We start from the raw sequence: 20,006 nt of genomic DNA, 5'->3' as shown, positions 1-20,006 counted from the left end.
ATGGGTTGGACAGCCACGACTGCCTGACGAGGTCTGAGACGGAATGGGGGCTGGGTGCCCGATGCGCCGTGGATACCACGACCAGAGCGGCCGGAGGAGCACTGTAGGCCCTCGCACCTGAGAGCACAGAGGATTGCTCCTGTACGAGAGACTGCGCTACAAGGTGAGGAGAGGCCGCTGTGCAGGTGAGACTTGGTGGGCCTGGAAGCCCTTGTGCTTGTCCCCTGTGTTCCGCTGCGACTGCCGACCCCATGGACCTGCCTTACCTGGTGTTGTGCCTGCTGGTTCTGGAGTCCCCCTACAGACCCCCCCCCATCAGACAGAGTGAACATTGGACTGTTGCTGGGACTTTAACATTCCCGGCAGGTAGCGCTCCCTCCCACCCTCTGGACCCTGAGTGCCGCCTGCAGCGAGCGCCTGCAGCCCGTTGTGAAAATCACTGACACCTTCATATATGCTCCAGGGCACGACATGGGGTCCCCTGGGCCCGCTGCTGTCATCTGCCGCTCAGTGGGGCTCAACCCTTTTACAATCACCTGTGTGGTGGTGGCCAGTGTTGGTGGCAAGAGGCCCGCGGACATAAATTTCTTGTTGGAGCCAAGCTGGCTTGGGAGTGGGGTGCCTGGCCCATGCTGCTACCTACTGCCTACATGGGGAAACAACGCACCAGGCCTCAGGGGTATTGGACATCCAGCCCTGCAGCCAGACAACAATCTGCCGGAATGATGCTTTGGCCGGACTTTCCCTCAGCCCAAATGCGGGACACCTTGCATAAAATACTGGAGATGATTGAGGAGTCCAAGAACACGTTGCAACAGGAAATAGGGAAGGTGTCAGCGGAACTCCGTCTCCTGAGAACAGATCACCAAAAACTCTCAGACAGAGTGAAAAATAATGAGAATACCCTTGAGGAATTGGAACCCTCGCACCAAGCCCTGCAGATCCAATTGACACACCTTACGGACCGGGTGCAGCACTTGGAACAGCGTGCTAAAGACGCGGAAGGCCGCAGTCGGCGCACCAATATATGGCTTATTGGATTCCCTGAGGGGGGAGTGGAAGGCACCAACATGGTGGCCTTCCTTGAGCCCTGGTTGCAGTCTCTCATGGGTGCTCAGCAACTCTCACAATCCTTTGCCCTGGAGAGGGCGCATAGGGTCCTAGCCTGACCCCGGTGGTGGCCAGGCTCCTGCACCTTTGAGATAGGGAAACATTATTAAAGAGAGCGCAAGAGGCAGACTCCTTCGAGGTGGAAAACAGGAAGGTCAACATGTTTCCCCTATTTAACGACAGCAGTGCAGGTTAAGAGGGTGTCTTACATGGAGGTGAAGAAGGCGCTGACTGCAGAGGGGATTCAGCACTCCCTGCTGGTTCCTTCGAAACTGAAAATCATGCTTGATGGTCACACGTACTTCTGCCATACCCCTGAGGAAGCCTGGGCCTGGCTGGAATCACACATCTGGAACTGATAGGTTCAGTGGGCCTCAAGTGCCCCAACGCCGTAGGAAGACAAGACGCTCGAGAGACCGGACCACACCTCAACAAGTGAATCCAGGAAAAGAGGGGGCGGCTGTCTGGGCTGCGGCGTCCTTGACAGAATTTGCCCCTTCCGGCGGAGAGAAAGGTGACACCACGGATTTCCCAGAATCTGACGACATGTCTGACCTAGATTCTGTGGTTAGTGCCCTGGAGGGTGCACCACATGTGATGCCCCAAACGGGGAGTGACCTTGTATAACTGCCACCACTCCAGCACCACTAGAATGATCTTGTGCTAGAAGAGTCTCATCGGCCACATGTCCGGCTCGGTCCGGATGACTCTGATTGGTGTACAGTAGATACACGGAGAATCTACCTACCGGAGAGATGATAGTATTGAGCTCGCAACTATTGCTTTTGATAGTTGCTGTGCTATCCTGGGGAAGGGGAGTTGGAGTTTACTTGTTGTTATTGTTGCTGATGCCCAGGTTTGCCTTTGGTACAATGATGCAATGTCTTTGTGCTGGGGGGTGGGTGGGTGGTGTGGCTGGCACCTGGATTGGCGGGGGTTCACTGAGAATCCATGACAGGCACATATGGATCCCTTAAGTTGATGACCTGGAATGTCCGGGGGTTGGACTCACCATCTAAATGCCACAAAATCCTGCAATTCATGAAGAGACAAGGGATCCAAATCGCTATGTTGCAGGAATCCCACCTTACAAAATCTGAAGCAGATAGTCTCCGCAGACGCTGGCTGGGACAAGTATATGCCACAACATACTCTGCCTATGCAAGGGGGGTGCTAATATGGGTGAGGGCAGGATTGCCCTTCGAGGCCTCGGCGGTGGAAGTGGACAAAGATGGACGATATGTGGTGGTGGAGGGCGACTTAGTGGTAGGACTGTAGTGCTAGGGAGTATTTATGCCCGAACCAGGATCAACTCCCATTCCTCCATTCTCTATCGACGCAACTGGCTCACTTGCCAGATGGGCCCTTTCTTCTGGTGGGGGACTTTAATGGTGTACTTGACCCAGAGATGGACAGCTCGCCACCACTGCTGCGGGGTTCAGCAACCAGTAGGGTTACTGCAGGACTAGCAACATGGATATCACAGTGGGATATGGAGGACAACTGGCACACCCAGCGCCCACATAGTAGGGATTATTCCTTTCACTCCCACCTTCATCAAGTGCCTACCAGAAGAGATTGTGTTGTATGCTCTGTGTCGCTCAGCAGTTCGCTTACACACTCTGAATACCTGGGCCGCACCGTGTGTGACCATAGCCCACTGATTGTGATGCTGAAAAATGCCCTCCCATCCCAACATGGCGTTTATACTCTGTGGCGCTGGAGGACGAGGTCTTCCGGGACGCCTTGCTGTCTGTGGTAACGGAGTGTCTCGTCTCCAACCAAGGAATGGCCTCTAATAAGGGAATTGAGTGGGAAACCCTTACGGTAGAGGCAAGGGGATATTGCCTAGGACAAACGGTAGGGATTAGATCAGACCTAGTATTAGACCTTGCACGCCTTGAAGCTGATGTACATAAATGGGGTACCGTCCTGGGCATAGACCCGGATGCCCAAAAACATCTGTTGGAAACCTGTGACCTCCACATTGAGGCGATGGAAAGCCTCTGCTGCCATGATTATAAGATCTATGCATCCAAGGCACATGAGGAAGAGGGCAGAGCAGGTAAAATCCTGGCCTGGCTGATTTGCAATGAGGGCAGGGGCACACCCATCACCCGTCTGACATCCCAAGAGGGAATTACTTTGTTCTTCCCACATGCATTAACGAGGAGTTTATATCCTATTACATGACCCTGTACAACCTACCCCAGATGGAGATTCTGGATTCACTGGGAAATTTTCTGGAGGCCGTACCACGGCAGACACTGGTAGAGACAGAACAGGAGGCCCTAGGTGTGCCAGTAGTTGCAGGTTAGGACTGCTGCTGAGTCCCTGGCATCTGGGAAGATGCCGGGAACAGACAGACTTCCACCAGAATTTTATATATGGTTCCTGGGTGAATTGTCACCCAAGCTTATGGAAATGTACGCTGAGGCATTTAAGAATAGAGTGTTGTCTCCTTCGACCAGGGAGGTTCTGGTGGTGCCCCTTCCTAAGGGAAAGAACCCGATGCAATGGTCTCCGACTACAGGCTGCTTTCTATGCTGAACACCGACTTTTTAAAGTGTACAGTAAGGCCCTGACCACTAGGTTGTTGCCACACACGCAAACGCTAATCCATGACGGTTGCCACACACGCAAACGCTAATCCATGACGGCCAGAATGGGGTCATACCCTCCTGCAGCACACCTCAAAATCTGTGGAGACTGTACTCCTTCCTATACGAGGATGTGCACCCGCCCACCCTGGCTGTAATGATAGTGTTAGTAGACCTAGAAAAGGCCTTTGACATGGTCTGTTGGAATTATTTGAAGGCCACAATGCTGCCGGTGGGTGAGATGGATCAATCTGTTGTACACCCACCCTATAGCTAGAGTGAGAACCGGACGTGCAATCACAGACCGCTATGAAATTTACCGCAGAACTAGACAGGGCTGCCCATTGTCCCCCTTATTGTTCGCAATAGTCATAGAACCACTGGTGGCGAAGTTCAGAGCACAAGGTCAAGCATGGTGGTGCTGAAAGGGGAGACACCACACATCATCTCCTTGTATGCAGATGACCTCCTCATCTAGGCCGTGTTGTCCCTGGTGCTCCAACTATTAGAGGAAATCAGGAGTTACTCTGGACACCGGCTGAGCTGGCAAAAAACCTGTCTTCCCATTGGTGAAAGGTGTTTCACGCCTGCTTTCCATTCCTGACGACCTGTCTTGTGCTCTGCGCACATTCCTTTCTCTAGGTATCCAAATATACCATGGGCTGTGGGATTTCCAAGAGGGCAACCTGTGGGGGCATGCCGCTCACTGAAGACGGCGGTGGCTTTCAGGCGCTTCCTAAGGCTCCCCATATCCCTTTCCAAGATGGTAATGCTCCCTAGACTGTTGTATTATTTTACTAATCTGCCGGTGGTCCTACTGGGGTCATGGTTCAGGGCATTAGATGTGCTCCTGCGGGAGCTATTATGGGATGGGGAGCAGCACTGTGTGGCACTGTCCACCCTCTGCCTCCCCCCTGACAGTGGGGCGCTGGGGGTTCCGGACTTTGAGCTTTATTACATGGCGGCTCAATTACAATGGTCAGCGAGGTGGCTTCATGGTCGGGGCTTGATGGAAATGAGCCCAGACAGTGGGGCACGACACACCGATAGCTTCATGGTGCGGTTGCTTAAACTGAGACAAGGAGACCCCAGACCGAATGTATTGGTGAAGACCTCCCTGTCTACCTGGTGCAAAGCCCTTCAGAAAGCACACATATCCACACCATAAGCCCCAGCAATACCATTAATTGGCCTACCCCACGGGGATCCTTATTCCTGCTGTACAGCTGGGCAAATGGAACCCTGGGCGGACGCGGGCTTGCTGACCCTGGGGGACTGTTACAAGGAGGGTGTATTGGTACCATTCGATGACCGATGGCCCGGATGGGCTTGCCACCAGGGCAATTTTTGAGGTACTAGGTTGTGGTACGGACTGTATGGGAACTCTGTTAGAGAGCCGTGGGGGAACCCTCGAAGACTGCTGTCCTCCAGACCATGTTGCGAGTTGGTGGAGGGTCACACTTGGTTTCTTGGCTATACCAGGCACTGAATGAGATGATGGACCGGTCTCTGAGCAACCTACAACATACGTGGCAACTAGACCTAGAGAGGGGGCTGGCAGACTTTAAGTGGACAAGGGTCCTTGCCTATGCACCTAAGATATCACGCAACACCCGCCTAAATATACAATTATACCCACAGGACCCATCTCACTCCACATAGAATTAACCTTTTATATAAGGGGACGACGGAGGCCTGCCCCCGCTGCCAGTTGCTTGATGCAGACTTCTGCCACATGACATGGAGGTGCTCCAACCTGCAACACTATTGGGACGAGATAATTTCCAGGATTAATTGTACCCTAAACAGACAACTGGTGAATACACCAGCGCTGTGTCTGTTGGGCATCTTTGACAGACCAACTCTTAAGAAAGTGGGCAACAGGTTCATAGATTTAGCCCTGGTTCTGGCACGGAGAAGGGTGTCAATAGCCTGGAAGCATAAAGTTGGATCTCGGCTGGAGTCATGGGTGGCAGATGTCGCACACTGGGCACGGGCTGAGGAAAGGGCACTGCGGAGAGAAGAACAGAGAGAAATCAGATGTAGACCCATAGCACCCCTATGGACAGAAGTGATTGAGACATGGGAGACACTAGAGGTGATTGCTGCTAACAGCGACCCAGCCTGAACGTCCATTGGGGAGCCACAGAGTGAGCCACAGTGTGATCCCACATCTCCAAAATGTGACACTATATGGACACATGTAAATCTGAGTGCAACCCGCACGTGTGTGGAGACGAGGGGCTCCGTCTCCCTCCCCTCTCCTGGTTCTCCCTCACTGACGACTCCCCCCTGGTGGGGGATCACCACTACAGGGGACCCATGGCCAGGTTAGTGGGCAAGGGCCCTCCCTGTACTCGTAGGAAGCGTATGTTTGGGCAGGGCTTTCAGCTGGTTTATGGTTGATGTTAAGAAACTTTAGCACACTTGTGTCTCTCTCCTTTTGGCATACAATATTGAATGGCAAGGGTGGGGGGGAACTCCCCAACCCTGTTGATGGCCCTTGCATGCATGTTTTTCAGTTAATTGGACTACTACATGTTGTTAAACAAAAAGTACAATGTGTTGGTTAGGGAGACCCTACCCAGTACGATGTAACAAAATGTATGTAGGATGGATTCAGCTTTAAAATCTGACTGCTTATTCCCTTATGATGTTCTCTATTGTTCACACTGTATGTTATGCCTTAATGTTTGAAATACCTGTTAGAAATGGGGTCTCTACTTGGCAGTCGGTTTGCACCCTGTCCAAGTAGGGACCCTCACTCAAGTCAGGATAAGGGAGATACCTAGCTCAGTTACCCCCTGCTCACCCCCCTGGCAGCTTGATATGATCAGTCAGGCTTATCTCAGAAGCAATGTGTAAAGCATTTGCACATAACACACAGTAATACAGTGAAAACACTACAAAAGGACACCACATCACAGGCGTCGGTTCCGGAAGTTGGTGCGGGGGTTGTTGGGGCCTTTAAGTCACACGTGTTGCAGATCGAACTCCGAGCTGATGGCGAAGTCAAGAGCGCTGGCATGGATGATGTCGCGGCTGTGCTGCGAAGTGCGACGGTGCAGGCAGCGGCTCAGTGACAATGTCCTGTGGCATCGGTGAGACCAGGGTTGCAGTGTGAAGCAGGGTAGTGCGACGTACGGTGTCTCCAGGTCACAGTGCAGGCAGCGGCATCGTTGCTGAAGTGCTGTCGTCGGTAGGCCCAAGGCAGCGGTGCGGCAGGTCGTGTTCTAGACAGGGGCGTTTGTTGACGACACTGGAGTCGATTGCGCTAGCGTCGGTGGACCGGGGCAGTGGTGCGTGACGGGACGGTGTGTTGTGTACCTCACAAGCAGTGTCCTCAGGCCACGGTGTCGGCAGCGGCGTCAGAGTCAGCGTGGAGTAGTGTCGTCGGGAATGCCAAGGCTGCGGCGTGAGCAAGGCTATGCGGAATGCGAGGCCTCCAGGTCACGGTGCAAACAGCAGCTTGGTGACCGCATCAGGTGGCGTCTGTGGACCAGGGTTACGATGCAACGTGAGGCACGGCTCGGTGTGGCGTCATCAGGTCACGGTGCAGGCAGTGGCATTGTTGACGGCATTGTGGTGGTTTTTCCTTCTGTTGCAGCACAAAACACAGTTCCCAGTGCTGTAGGCAGATGAAGCTGAAGTCTTTGATATCTATGAGACTTCCAACAGGAGATAAGCTATACTTCAAGCACTTGGAGAAACCTCACAAGCAGGATGTGCAGCAAGGTTCAGCCTTTGTCCTGTTTAAGGCAGAAGAAGCAACTGCAGGCTAGCCTAGTAAAGCACACACAGCAAGGGGGCAGTATTCCTCCTCCAGCTCTACAGCACTTCTCCTTGGCAGAGGTTCCTCTTGATCCAGAAGTGTTCTAAAAGTATGGGGTTTTGGGTCCACTACTTACACCCATTTCTGCCTTTGAAGTAGGCAGATTTCAAAGGAACGTCTCTGTTGTTCACAAGATCCTGCTTTGCCTAGGCCTGGCCCCAGACACACTCCAGGGGGTTGGAAACTCCATTGTGTGAGGACAGGCACAGCCCTTTCAGGTGTAAGTGTCAGCTCCTCCCTCCCCACTCTAGCCCAGGAGACTCATTAGGATATGCAGGCTACACCAAAGCTCCTTTTGTATCACTGTCTGGAGGGAATTCACAACAGCCCAACTGTCAGTGTGACCTAGGCGTGGAATACACAAGCAGGCAGAGGCACAGCATGGTTCAAGCAAGAAGACGCCCACTTTCTAAAAGTGGCATTTTCAAACTGACGATCTAAAATCCAGCTTTACCAAAAGGTATATTTTTAAATTGTGAGCTTAGATACTCCAAACTCCAAACCTCTATCTGCTCCCAATGGGAAACTGCACTTAAAAGATATTTAAAGGCAGTCTCCATGTTAACCTATGAGAGAGATAGGCCTTGCAACAGTGAAAACCGAATTTGGCAGTATTTCACTGTTATGACATGTAAAACACGTCAGTATATGTCCTACCTTTAACATGCACTGCACCCTGCCCCTGGGGCTACCTAGGGCCTACCTTAGGGGTGTCTTACATGTAGTAAAAGGGAAGGTTTGGGTCTGGGAAATGAGTACAGTTGCCAGGTCGAATTGTCAGTTCAATATTGGACTCACAGACACTGCAGTGGCAGGTCTGAGACATATTTACAGGGCTACTCGTGTGGGTGGCACAATCAGTGCTGCAGGACCACTACTAGCATTTGATTTACAGGCCCTGGGCACACTTATTGCACTTTACTGGGGACTTGTTAATACATCAAATGATCCAGTCATGGATAAACCAATCACCAATACAATTTACATAGGTAGCATTTCCACTTTAGCACTGATCTGCAGTGGTAAAGTGTGCAGAGACAATAAACCAGCAAAAACAAATCAGAAAAAATAGGAGGAAGAAGGATAAACGTTTTGGGATAACCCTGCAAAAGGGGCTATTTCCAACAATACCAATAAAACAAAAGTGTTAAAAGGAGAGCTCTAAAAACAAAAAAGTTGGGTTTCATAAAAAGGCAAAACATCTCAGGTGACCCCGAAAGGTCACATTTTTAACAATAATATAATGGCAGGGAAGCTGGTGTTGCCAGATATGGAGCATCGGAGTGACCTGGAAGAAGCATGATAGATTAATGCTTTAGATTAATATCGAAATTTGAACATTACAGGCAATCAAAGACCTGGTGTAGGATGTGACTACTTAGTAATGTTTAATGTAAAAAGCAGGTGATTGTTAATACATAAGGGGACGAAGGTAGATAATGGAGGCAGAGCATTATTGGAGGGGGAATCGGGATTTCTGTTACACAAGATGTTATATAGAAGTCAATAAAAACCATTTATAAAAAAATAACTATGTCGTTGTTTATCACATAGTTTCTGCCTAATGCCAGTAAAGATAGTAACAAGTCAAAGCTATTCTGTCTTTCAGGCTCTCCTGATTAAAATAGACAGTTCCACCTTCAAATGCAAATAGAAGGATCTGAATCCTTTGTGTTGCAGGGAAAACCAACACAGGTCTCTGGAAAGGTCTCCTAAACACACAGATATAAGGGAGGTATGAGTTTTCCAGATGTAAAAACGTACTACACATCATCACAAATTTGTATGGGAGAAGAATGGTCCATGAGGGTTGCAAGTAGACCTTGGGTTCATATGGACAGGACAGCAGCCAGGACAGAACTTTGGAGTATACTATGGCCCACTAATGAAACAAGGCCTCAAGGGCTAGGCTAAAGTCGCATCTCAAGCACCACACTAAAAATATGGGATTCAATTGCTTTGTTGGTCACAATATCACACTACCTTACTGTCTCCGTATACTACTATAAGAGATTCCTTCCACCTAGCTTAGGGATCGATTTTGAGTTATGACTTGTGGGAGACCATAGAATTTAATCAGATTTGTATATTAGAGTTAAGATAAAGACATTTAAAGAATGTAAATAGGAATATGGGATACCAGATAAGGCACAAGGTGAGTTCTAAGATACTACCAGCCTATAGACAATTGACCTTTTTTTGTGGACTTCGTTATGACAATTGGTGGCACAAAAGGGGGAAGTATCTAAAAGATACAGCTAGTCAGGCCAGAATACTGCACCGAAATGGACATATAAGTTAAAAACAGAAGATGATGACAGGAGTGAAATTATCGTTATCGTGAGAGGCATGAGGGAGCCTATAGAAGGATATATTATCGAACAGCAAATCAGTTCTACCTAGGGATTCCGCATTCAAAATCATGATGAATTGGTAGATGACACCAGAAAAAATATATAGCGGCAAATGTTGGAGAAGATGTGGGGCAATGGGAATCCAGATCTTTATATGGTGAGAATGGCCTAAACTCCAGACTTACTGAAAAGAAGTACTGGCTCCGATTAAGGGATTGATTAGCTTCTACGTGCCAGCAAACCCCGGGGCACTGGTATTGGGACGGAGACCAGAAGATTGGACTTGGTTAAGTTGGGCAGAATGTTGTTGGTAACCGCAAAAATAATAGCCAGGCATTGGAAAGCAAGATATCCACCCACACAGAGAAGGTGGAAGGACTCTGCCGGCGTCTTATTAAAAGATGAAGATGACTTCTTAACAGCTTGGTAATTTGTTTAAATTAAACATTAGTTTGGTACCTGTGACATAGATTGCACTAGATGTACACGAGAACTGGACACGCTTTATGATGAAAACGAGCTTGATAGTAGGAGCAGTACAAGAAGGTAGGTATAAAGTAGGTCATTATGGTTAAACAAAACCTCTACAATGTGTGGTGATCATGGACAAGGCTCACTGTTAGGACGTATTTTCATTGGTGCTGTTAAGTTCTACTCAATGCTAACACAAATATAAAAACTGTAAAAAGTTACAAAACTGTTTGTTTTTCTAATATAATTGTACAGTTAGTAATATGACTACTAGCCAAAGGAGCAATGCAATCGTACAGGATTGTTGTAATGCTCTTCAGCACTGAATAGATGTGGAGCTGTAACTTCCAGACTGATTATGTCACTTCCCACTCATGACCTCCCTAGGAATCCACATGGGCCGGTGTTTGGTATTTTTATGTAATTATTTCGACCCAACCATGACATCTCTAGCCTACGGTAGAAATTCTTAAGAACAGCCTCCAACACAGATGGTGTATTATATTCATATAGTATGTGAGTACTGTTAGTAAGGAAAAATACCTGTTGTACGAAGATTATTTTTGTCAGAGCTATTTTTGTGCACAAGAGGGAAAATGCCACTTAGGATCCTAGATGTTTTATTATTGTTCTGTAATTGTGCAAAGTTTGCTGTATTGTAATGTTTTTATACCTTTCCAGATCACCATGAAGGGCTTGTACTGCCAGCAGAATTCAGTGGGAGAGGAAATCGCATTTGTTTTTCAGGAAAGGGTGAGTTTTATGCAGCTGAAAACTTGGAAAGAACAATGTGTTTTTGTTCTGCATTGATTCAGACTTGCAGATTAACTATTTTGCCATTTTACTGGCATACAATTTAAAACGTATTAGACTGCATTTCACACAAGCCGTGGTTGGGTTCGATTCACAAAGTTGTTTGCACACCTCCCTGGAAATTAGAAACGCAAATAGCATTATCTAGAGCTGCGCAATCACAACACATGAATTTGCACTCATAATTGGATTTACTCACGTGTAAAATTGCTTCAGAATGATGTAATTTTAGATGTGAGCAAACCTCCCCGCAGGGGCGTTTTGTGGGCATTCCATGGCGTGTCCACCTGCGGTTTTGTGGGCATTCCATGACTTGTCCATTTGCAAAAGGCAGCAATCATCAATAAACTTCAGAGTTTATGGTCAGTATTAGCATTTGTTAATGTTTTTTCTGTGACCTGAAAATAATTGTAAATTTACTCTGTCGGGGTAAATCTCTTTACAGGGGGCAAAAGAGAGGCAACACTCCTAAAATTGGCAAGGGGTAAGAGGAGGGGTTTTCCACAGGATGCAAATAGTTTCCCTGTGTAGAAACCAAATGAAAAATGATCTTAGTAGACGCAGCGATGCATCATATTTCAACATACAGAAATGCATTTTTGTTATATTTCTCTATTGGTAGATATGCATGCATGTGAATACTTCAAGACTTGGACAGCTGCAGGACCCGTGGAGAAGTCCTAAACTTCATCGTAAAAAACTCCCATTTGGACTCCTAATCTTTACGAACTTGCAAAATGCGTTTTTCCTGGACATTTCATAGTTTCTTACTGAATCTTTGATAAATCCGTAACGTTCCGACTGTTTTACGAAATGTGAGCTCTCAAATTAACATTGGAACTTTAGCAATGCTTTTCTGTAATTGTGTCGAGTCACACACGAGGAAGAGGCATGCAGGACATCAACTTGAGTTCAAAGAAACAAACAAGGGCACCCCAACAATGATGTGGTCTTGGGGAGTACAATCCAATAATAAAAAATGTCCCTATAACCGGGTGGGTTCCTAGGAATGGAATCCCAACTATAAATAGAACCAATGTCTTCAAACCCAAAAAGAGTGAAATACAATCTAACAATATCTAATATATTCATAATCCAAAATGTATTTATTCAATAATATGTACATAAACATGACTTCAATTGTAGCCTAAACACACAATTACTTAATAATAGATTCAATGATTTACCACAGGGATAATCAATCTGTCTAAAATCGACTGACACAACCATTCAAAACACTCATACAATATAAAAACAGTCATCAAGATAAGAAGAAGTGAAGGGAAGACAAGGAAAGCCATACAAAATTATACCAAAATATATAACATGGATGGACACTTGAATAGCGTATAAGGCGCTCCAAACGAGATTATTATAAACCAATATACCCAGCCACTTGGTTTTTTGGCACCTCTATGGTGAGGAGATCTCTAATGGTCCTTATGAGGATTGCTTCACCTAAGGCTTCTTCTATATGAGTCCCCTTCTTATTTGTAGATCCTCCTTTATATCCTTGTTATGAGGGGGGAAAAAAGGTCCATCCGATGTAATTTCCTTTGTTTGTCATATACAATACTTTAGTGTATTCTGAATGTCCTTGTCTCAAAAATGACATGCTCTTGAGTGACCATGGCGCATCATGTCACATGATGCCAAATGCCTAATTTGCGTCTACACAAAGCGAGTCGGACGTTTATTTCTAAAGAGAGAAGTTTGAGAAGACTGGAGCTTCTATCTTTAGAGCCAGCAGCCCTAATTCTGCCTATCTAATCAGCCTACGTGTTTGTTTTTTGCCTCTGGTTTTTATTGTTTTTGTGGTCACCAGTAGCTGAGATTTTTTTCTTTCTATTTGTGCTTAATATTTTTTGCGAATGTATTTTTGATTTTTAATAGTCATAATGCGTTTTGCCCTATTTTACTTAATTTATTTGTTTTCACTATCCACACATCTAACCTTTATGCAGCAGAGTAGGTGTTGGCAATTCCCTGAAACCATTCTTCCTCTGCCTGCTATTGGCAGGTGATGGAGTACCGCTTTCAAACAAGAGGGTTGGAGATGACGCATATGTGCACAGGAATGCTTAATACTACAGGGATTGCACACTGCCAACACCAGCTAGTACACCGTTGGGCATACATTGTTGTTTATGAGTATGAAATCAGGCTGAGGAGGGCTGGAGGATGGAGGTGGTGGTTCCAAGGCATGATGGCAAATCGTGTTTATTTTTTTTCCAAATTATTATTATTTGATTAATTTTTTGTAAGAAATGTTATTGATTTTTATTTAATGCAAACTATTAACAGCAGTGTCCCTCACCAAGAAAATCCCGTGCATCCAAATGTTCCATACAGTTACTGTGCTAGACGTCAACATTGGTAAGCCTCAGCCCATAGTAACCCAGCCATTTCCCCCTATACATTTGTGCTTGCTGGGGCACCTCCAGAGTAGCACACCAGTCTATCCCAGACTTCCATTCGCCCAGTGTGGGCACGGCTGCCATTCTCCATATATGGGCAGTGTCTCTTTTGTCGATCTTGCTGGCCATCCCAATAAGGTACCAATCTCCCCTTGTTTCCCCCACCTCATGTTGAATTCCCAATAATGCTTCCTTGGATGGCAATGTGATTGTATACCCCAGACTCTGCATAGGGAGAACATCACCCCCTCCTGTAATCTGCAATCAGGGGGCCCATCCATGAACTGTGTAAGAAATCTGCATCTTCGGTGGAGCAGCGAGAGCAGGTTGGGGCAGACACCTTTCTTGCCCACCAAAGTGAAAGGGGCGGGGGGAGAAACGAAAGGGGGGGAGGTAAGTGTAGCAGAGATATTTCAGTTTGATCAGACATGCCAATGTCATGGGGGCCATGCGTGCAAGTTGCCAGTCATTGTCATCTAAGGAGCCAATCCAGGTCCCCCATTTCCACCTCAGAGGGGTGAAGGCATCTGGTCCATTATTGATGAGGGTGCGATAAATACAGGATACCCTACCACGTTCCAGTATGTCCATTAACAGGTGGGCACCAAATGGGTTGTATTCGGAAAGCGTGACTATGTATTTTTTTAAATTTATTTATTTACTTCATGCCTTCAGTTGTTGCTAGAATGTGATGTTGTGAAACCATGTGCGTCACTCTATTCCATTTTTATACAAACCTGGGCCACACAGACAATTGCTCCATTGGTGAAACTTAAAAAGAAATGACAAAAAGAGGCAGAAAAGAGGAGTGTGTGACTGCTCCAGATTTTTCTCCTCCACTCATGGCTCTTCGACTCAAGGAGCTACTTAGAAGCCCCAACTTACTGCCTCCTTGTGGGCCCAAGCATCACTTAATCTCCTTTTCATTCCTCTCTGTTGTAATACCCAGAGAACGGGACCACTTTCTGCAACAGGGAAATGCGTAGTAAGCGGCTGGTCTTACACTCCAGTAGCATTTGTGATTCACTGCTTCTAAAGACAGCCCTAAGTGGTAGCGGGGAAAACAGTTCCATGCAGCCCAATACTGCACCTCAGAATTCAAGCCTTCAAAGCATGGGTTGAGTCAGGGCTTTAAGTGGGATGGAAAAAGTGGAGGGTCTCCAAAAGTGATGTAGCCTATGTATTTAGCGGCATAGCTTAACACACATTTTTGAAACTCATATTGTGTGCCATTCAACTGGTATTTTTGCTCTACCCTTAGCTTCCTGTTATTGTATCCAGATACATAACACAAATGACACACCTAAAACAAGGCAAGACTGTTGGCTTTGAGAATGGTTGTTAGGCGTCTAACATAAATGAGTAACAGCAATGATTTTGTAGCAAATAATTAATAGTCAATATTTTTCAAGTCTGAAATTGTGAGACTTTTAAATAATCATTACTGAGGCCTGTAGAAGTGGGTAGTGCTCTTCAGAATGTCTCAGTCACTCCATTATGTTCACTCTATTTTAGACATTTACACCCTTTTTCTCTCTACATCATGTCCATCTGCATATGTTATTGCTTTTCTTTTCAGCACCCTCTTTTCAACCCCTTCTGAATGTACTTCCTCACATCTCGTTCACTGCACCACCCCCAAACACATAAAGCACCTACTCACCTGTAAGCACTGCATTTTCTTTTACTTTCACCTTGTCAATATTTTGTACCTCATTCACACACATTTGCAAAGAACCACAATTGCAGCTGGAGTACGTGACTACTGCATTGTGCGCCCTGCACATTTGTTTTTAGTTGTACTGGAGGTACCCATTAATTAAGGTGATAACCTGGGTTTATCTCCAGGTATTTTTAAAGTGACCTGGATCCCTTCTTGTTCAGAAACGTTTTATCTAAGAACCCCCTCTACCTTGAAGTTGAGTCCGCTCTGGTGGTACCGTCTTAACAGGGTGGAGAGCGGTCGCAATTGATGAAGCAAGCTAAAAATAGGGGGTGAGGTTTCTTCTTCCAATAAAATTGGTATCTCGTAAGGGAAATCCTCAGTACCCAACTGGGCAGTAGTCACAGCATAGACTTAAGTTGGTCTACCCCTTTTTGCCATCACTCTCTGTTGTGATTTTCTGAATAGATTACCCACGCACCCCCCAAATATATTACTGCCATGTCCCCTTCGACACTTGACCACCACCACACTTACACTGCTCCAATGAAAACATTACAAAGGCACTATATATTGACACGTTCAGTCCCATATGCATGGACCAAATATCCACACTATTGCAAATGTAAACGTACTATCAGCCATTGAGAAGCAAACTACCTGACTGATATCCAGTACTAGTTATTTTTTGTATAGGAAATTTCGATGGGATTTGGGAAAGGGAGAGTGAGAGTTGTGGGAGGGATTTTTGTTTGGGTTAGGGGAATTTGTTATGGGTTAGATTTTCGTGTTGGGATTAAAGAAGGGGTGAGTGATATTTTTGTAGTTATTTAGGGTAGTGTTAAGGAGTGGAGATTATTTTTGTGATTGAGTAGAAAATATATGTATATACTGGCACTTAATGCATAGAAAGACCACATGTAGCTAGATAGTGATAAAGCACTGTACATTGGTTGAGGATTCACAAGTTTCAGCTTCACAGCACTATATTTCACATATTTACAACTGAATTACATGTCATGCATATTTACAATTTTAGGAACAGGGACATTAATTGATTTGCCCAGAATTACACTATTTATACTGAAGTTCCAGAAGTTCATCAAAGGAACAGATAGCTACTATCTTGAATATAACCTAGGGCTGTATGACATATGTATCATGTCTGTGTGTAAGTTAGGCGAAGTTTGCATACATGTGCCTTAATGAAGTCAGCAGCAGTTTCCTGACTCCAGAGATTGGTAGAAAAAAGTCCCTTCTAAGTACCGCCGGGTGGGACACCCTAGAGTAGGAGATCATCAGAGCCTGCAGCCCTACTGCAGTCACCAGTTAAAAAGTGTGAAGTGGGTTGCAGGGCAGAATGTGGTTGTTAGCTGGAAAGGTAGGGAAAAGGTTGAGAGACATGGACATAACTCACATGTGTCAAGTTGTCACATTTAATTTATTGTGAAACAAAAATGAAATTTGAAAACCATGTCCCTCTAAACATTATGGAAGATTACAATTAAATGTTTACATTTTTTCACATGTTTAGTTAAAAGGCCACAATGATACTACCACATAATTGTTAGGAAGATAATTTATATTAATCCCAATCATGGTTAATCTCACACTTTATTCAGACAGGTCCCCCTGTCTCTGAGAATTGACCCATCTGCACTGAAAACCAGTTCCAGTGATATTTTGACTGGAGATGATAAACGTATCATTACCAATCACCTAATTTCTGTCCATTCATTCATTTTTCCATGCTGGCACATAATTGGCTGTTGGCCCACTGTAAGTTTTTTATGTCCATGTACCATTTTCTATATGATTATTTTTGACAATGGAGCCTGTTGACAGTCCTCCCAGACTTTTAAACTTGTAGTGTCTTCCCTGACTGCTCTTAGCAGCTCAATGAATTGGTGGTGGTTGCTGCAGTGTTGATGCAGCTGGTGCACAACTGCAGTCTGTACAGGTTGTTGGACGCAAGGTGTGAGGTAAAAAAGAAAAGAAAAGGTGAGTAGAGGCTGAGCCAGCAAGGCTTGAAGATGGGTGCAATCTTCTGATCTCGAAGAGATTTCTCCACTCTAGTGTCTACCCTGCATGTCCTAGAGCCTGCATAGAAAAATGTCACACTCCTGATGGTAGAACCACTGAACGTTTGGATGGTGCATTTTTTTTAGGAGAAATATCTGCAAATTCCTGGATGAAAACCCATGCTCCCTTACCCCTCCTCTCCAGCTCCTGGATGAGACCCAAGATGGGGGAGCCAGAACAGCATGGCTTGGTCTGAAGAGCTTAATGCATTGAGGTGTGGGGCCTTGGGAAGTTGCAGGGATGACTGAATGAGGGCACAAACTGGGCCAGACCATGACAGAGCCCTGGGAAGATGCAGCAGTCTACAGCATGGTTGAAGGAGGGAAGTACAGGATGAAGGTTTGGGCTTGAGCAAGGTCCAGAGCCCCAATATGCTGGGTTGACCGACTATTTGCCATATGGATTTCTGACACTGATACCCTGCACAAGAATGATGGGACTCTGACGCTGAGGTGACTTTGGTGTAAATTCTGCTTTTGTGTTTGTAAGAGAGGTGTCGTGCTAAAGAATATCCCCCAGACAAAAGAAAAAAGCGGCATGGATCGAAATGTTTTTTTAGTTTGGGAACCACCACACGCAGAGAATGATGGGGAAATCTCTTGATGAGTGGTGTCTACTAATTAGAGTGGATATCCTGGAGAGACAAGGAGGTATCCGTAGGAAGCATGTCTGAGTTTAAGGACTACGCAGTATGCACATTAATCAACATGGAGATACAACTGGAGGTTTTAGAAAATCTTTGTTGTGACGTGCATATGCACATAGTGATTCCCCTCCTTTCAGGGGTGAGGCAATGTCCAGGAAGTGGTACCTGATGTTTGATCTATTCCAGGACAAGGGAGACACTGCAGATTTACCAAATTATCCAGACTCTTCTGGCAACCAACCAAAATTCTGTCAGGCAGGGAAAATATATGGATGTCCCTATAGGCTGAATCTCATGTTGTCTTGGGATAGAGACAAGTTCATTTGAGAAGCAGTACACAAAAGAAACCTTACTTAATGCTGGAAAATCGGTCATTTCCTATTGCCTAGCAACATTATAAAATGTTCTCTATTAGTTACTAAAAAATAATTTCTGGTTGTTGGAGGAACTACAACGTTAGGCACTCTGCATAGCTAAGAGTGGTAAATGATTAGAAAAAGTGCACCCAAAAGTTAGTGTGAGGTGGCAATAAAAGGCTTAAAGAATGTGAGATAACTGCCCATCTTTAACTGTTCACAATGATGTGTTTGTAATCAGTCCCTCTACAGTTGAAAACAAATGCATGCGATGTGCCTCAGGCCCATTGGAAATTTTTCTTCATCTTCTATGTGGCAGCAAATATTATAGTTGCCATCTTTTAGAAGCTTTTTTTGGTAATTAAAAGGTTACATTTTTGGTTTACCCATGTTGGATCTTGAGTGAGATGGGTATCTTACTGAATTTTATTCAAGGGTTTGGTTCATTATGATCATCTGACGCATATGTCGGTCCTTCTAAATTAATGTTCCGTAATGAATTTCAGCCAGACTGTGCATCATAAAAAGGTGTTAGAGCCAGCATAATCTCAAGCCACACAAAGTATGTCCAAACTGCCCAGCACCTGTGGGCTCTTTTGTGATGAAGCAATTTGGTGGATTGATAGTCGATATAGATTCCGTCATCCCCAGAGGCAACAGTTCGAATGCTCAGTACTTTGAGCCGAGATTCTGAAGACCCAGTTTAGTAATGGCCACCATTATCTGTGTGTGAATTTACACATGCATAAAGTTATCAAGAATGATGCAGGGTACATAAGAGAAAGTAATAGGTTATCGATTAGTGGAACTCCTTTCAAACAACAGCTGTTGATATGCTCAACAAATGTCACATGATTACGATAATCACAGATTTGCTGTAAGTGGTTACCATGAAACCTGTAGCTAAATGCTTTTGATGTTACTGGTAAAGAACATATTTATTAGTCTCCTAATATTCCAAGAAGTCAGTTAACGTCCCAGAGCTTTGTAATGTTCTCTATGGTAGAAAGCCTACCACCCTAGTTGCATCCCTCATATTCCCATGACGCAGATGTTGTATTCTGGTTGAACGGATTCACTGGCTACATTTTATGGCGTAGGCTAATTGTTCCAAAGTCTTTCACATGCATTGTCTCAGAGACAAAGGTCTTCATTATTCCTTACTCGGGCTCATATACTTCTCTACTTGTCTGTGTTTTATTAACCCAAAATAAATGATAAACTAATGCCATTGGTGACTCTGGTACAACGGCCATGTGCTGCAGAGTTGGCTGCAGGGCTTGGCTTTTGACCAGGCCTCTGTCTAACTCTTATGTTCAAGGCTTTGCAAATCTAGTGGTGGATTGGTGAACTGTGAGGCACCAGGAGTATCTGAGGGACATAGGTATGGGATCAGGAGTTGCGAATTCTGCAATAAAAATATATATTTGTATTAATTATTTAGATTCTGAGGGGTCCCTTCTGGCCACTCATAAAGGTTAGGGTAGGCTCACCACCCCAACCCCCCTCCACATACATGTGTTTTTCCCAAATATTTTAATTGAATTTTCAATTACAGGTTACAAACAAAGACATTGAGAGTATAGAATGAATGTTCGGCAAGACACAGTGGTACAAATTGTTTCAGGAAATAAATGCAGATATGGTGCGTGACAGCAACAT

At 45.5% G+C, this 20,006-nt stretch overlaps 1 protein-coding gene across 1 annotated transcript in view; it reads left to right on the top strand.

The window, feature by feature from the left end:
- Window positions 1–20,006, top strand: part of CRYZL1 (crystallin zeta like 1) — a 160,979-nt gene that overhangs the window by 20,083 nt on the left and 120,890 nt on the right. The window contains exon 2 of the mRNA XM_069202491.1: window positions 11,049–11,120. Coding sequence (XP_069058592.1) covers window positions 11,055–11,120 — 66 coding nt within the window. The 5' untranslated portion in view covers window positions 11,049–11,054. The remainder of the gene's footprint in view (window positions 1–11,048; window positions 11,121–20,006) is intronic.

Source organism: Pleurodeles waltl, chromosome 8, assembly GCF_031143425.1.
Source record: "Pleurodeles waltl isolate 20211129_DDA chromosome 8, aPleWal1.hap1.20221129, whole genome shotgun sequence".
NCBI classification, from domain to species: domain Eukaryota; kingdom Metazoa; phylum Chordata; class Amphibia; order Caudata; family Salamandridae; genus Pleurodeles; species Pleurodeles waltl.
Note: the sequence above shows the minus strand (reverse complement) of the source record. Positions and strands in the feature narration are given on the sequence as shown.